The 2,216-nt window shown below is 61.6% G+C and overlaps 1 protein-coding gene across 1 annotated transcript in view; it reads right to left on the bottom strand.

Annotated features, from left to right (window-relative positions):
* Nucleotides 1–1,666, bottom strand: part of LOC102040618 (ectonucleoside triphosphate diphosphohydrolase 8-like) — an 11,973-nt gene extending 10,307 nt beyond the window's left edge. Inside the window, 3 exon segments of the mRNA XM_014308124.2 lie at nt 3–102; nt 732–849; nt 1,500–1,666. Coding sequence (XP_014163599.1) covers nt 3–102; nt 732–849; nt 1,500–1,625 — 344 coding nt within the window. The 5' untranslated portion in view covers nt 1,626–1,666.
* Nucleotides 1,667–2,216: the final 550 nt, after the last annotated feature.

Here is a 2,216-nt window from a genome sequence, read left to right as displayed (position 1 = left end):
GCGGCTGCTCGGCCGGGACGATCTTCATGGCCCTGTCCAGGCAAGGCTTCAGGCTGGCGCCAGCCCCCGCGGGGTCGTCTGCGTAGCTGGAGATGCCGGGTCCTGCCGCAGGGAACCGGTGATGGAGAGAGCCCAGCGCCACCCCGCAGGGACGGCACAGCAGGGGACACGTCCACCCCTTCCCCAGGGAGCTCTGCTGGCCTGCTCAGACACACTCAGGTGTCCCAGCCCCAGCGCCTGCCCTACTTGTTTTGGAGTTGCAGATACCGAAATGCAAACTGCTGCCCCAGGAGGTGTCAGGCCCCACCTGAGTGGAGACCGGCAATTGCTCAGGGACTTGTGCAGATCTTTGGGGAGGCCCTGTGGGCACACAAAGCTGGACATAATGAATGAAGGTGTGTACAGATGTGGTAAGAAGAGACAAGAAAACTGAGGCAGGCGAGAAGGAGCAAAGGGCACAGCCAGCATCCCAAGCTGTGAGGTGGTGCACATCTGGAAAGGACTGGCTGCAGGATCTAAGTGGGGGCCCAATTCCTCCCCCACCTCTGCACCTCTCAGTGACTGTAGGGCTCCCTCAGGTGCAGACGATCCCAACCCTTTCCTGTGATTCCTCACAGGGCAATCTCCCTTCAGCCCAGAGGAGGCTGAAAGGGATCAGTGGCGGTGCTGTGAGAGTTTGGGACAGTGCTCCAGGAGGCTGGGAGAGAGGGAGGGCAGACCCCAGCACTCACCGGACACAGAGCAGGCCTCCACCTGGGACACGATGCCCGTGCCGTTCTCCTTGTCCGCGCGCCACCGGTAGATGTAGAGGGACGTGTGTGTGGAGCCAGCATCAAACACCAGGCCGTACTGGGGAGGAGAGGGGACATGGGCTCACAGCTGGCCCGGGGCTGCACCAAGTGTCACGGGGGTTTCTGAGAGCTTCTGCTCATGCTTCCCCTGTAGGACCATGAGCAGCAGGGGTCTGCACATCGCCCTCCCTTCAGCAGCCCTGCTCCACCTCTAACAGCCCCGGGTTCGCCACTCCAGCGAGTCACAGCCCAGGAAGGACGCGCAGGTCAGCGGGGTGAGTTGCAGAGCAGGGAGCCACCCAGGCATGGCCCAAAGCCCAGGCTGCTCCCAGGCCTTTAGCAAATCTGACAAAACCTGACATTTTTTAGCAGACCAGCTGCAGAAAGCAGTAGGGAAGAGAGGTATGAACCCAACAGGTGACCTGGATGTCTGAAAGCAGGGAAGAGAGTGACTGTGGTGGCAGATGGAGCAGCTGTGGAGAGAAGGCTGGATTTCTCTCTCCCATCCTTACCAAGCAGCCAGGACTGTGGTTTGGGGGAGGCTGATCTGCCCAGTGCCACCTTGATGAGGTTAAGTCCTGAAAAGCTGGGCTGATCATGGGGAAACTTGCAAGCTGAGAGAGAGGAAGGCAGGGCTGATGGAAGAATTCGAGATAGAAAGGCGTTGGTGGGATTCGCAGGCTCCCCCAGGTCTCACTGGACACCTACTTTGATTCTGGTAGGAAGGACAGCATCCTTTGCCGGGAGAAGGACCAGGACGAAGACGACCACGGTCAGCAGCGCCAGCACGGCCGCCCAGCCCCAGCCCACCGCCCTGAGCAGGCGCGGCGACATCGATAGGCTCTGGGGAGGTCTGCAGGAAGGGACGGATTGGGGAGGGGTCACTGGGGAGGGATGGTCTTTGGGAGTTGGGGGGAGGCGTGGTCTCTAGGGGGAGGGTCTGCAGAGAGGGACTGTGGGCAGGGGCGGCTTTTGGGCGGAGGGTGTGTGGGGAGGGATGGTCTTTGGGAGGAGGGTTTGGGGGGAGGGATGGGCTTTGGGAGGAGGGTTTGGGAGGAGGGATGGTCTTTGGGAGGAGGATGTGCGTGAGGGATAGTCTTTGGGAGGATCTTTGGGAAGGGGGACGGAGGATCTTTGGGAAGGTCTGCGAGGGGGAAGGGACTTTGCCAGAGGAGCCCCAAGCCGCCTGCCTCTGTCCCGAGCCTCCAACCCCTCCGGGGATCCCCTTCTCCTGTAGCTCGTGGTCCCCTCCACCCCCTAAGTGACCCCCTGGGACACGAGCTGGGCCAATGGGGAGACCATGAACTTGTCTGGCCCCGAGCCGCCGGGAAGGGGCAGGGGCGAAGCTCCCGCCTGCCGCGGTCCGGCCGTCCGTACCTGTGCCTTAGCGTCTCTTGTCACCTACACCTTAGAACAAGCTTACTC

This window comes from Geospiza fortis, unplaced genomic scaffold, assembly GCF_000277835.1.
Source record: "Geospiza fortis unplaced genomic scaffold, GeoFor_1.0 scaffold85, whole genome shotgun sequence".
Taxonomy (NCBI): Eukaryota; Metazoa; Chordata; class Aves; order Passeriformes; family Thraupidae; genus Geospiza; species Geospiza fortis.
The sequence above is the reverse complement of the archived record's forward strand: the minus strand, read 5'-3'. Positions and strand labels throughout refer to the sequence as shown.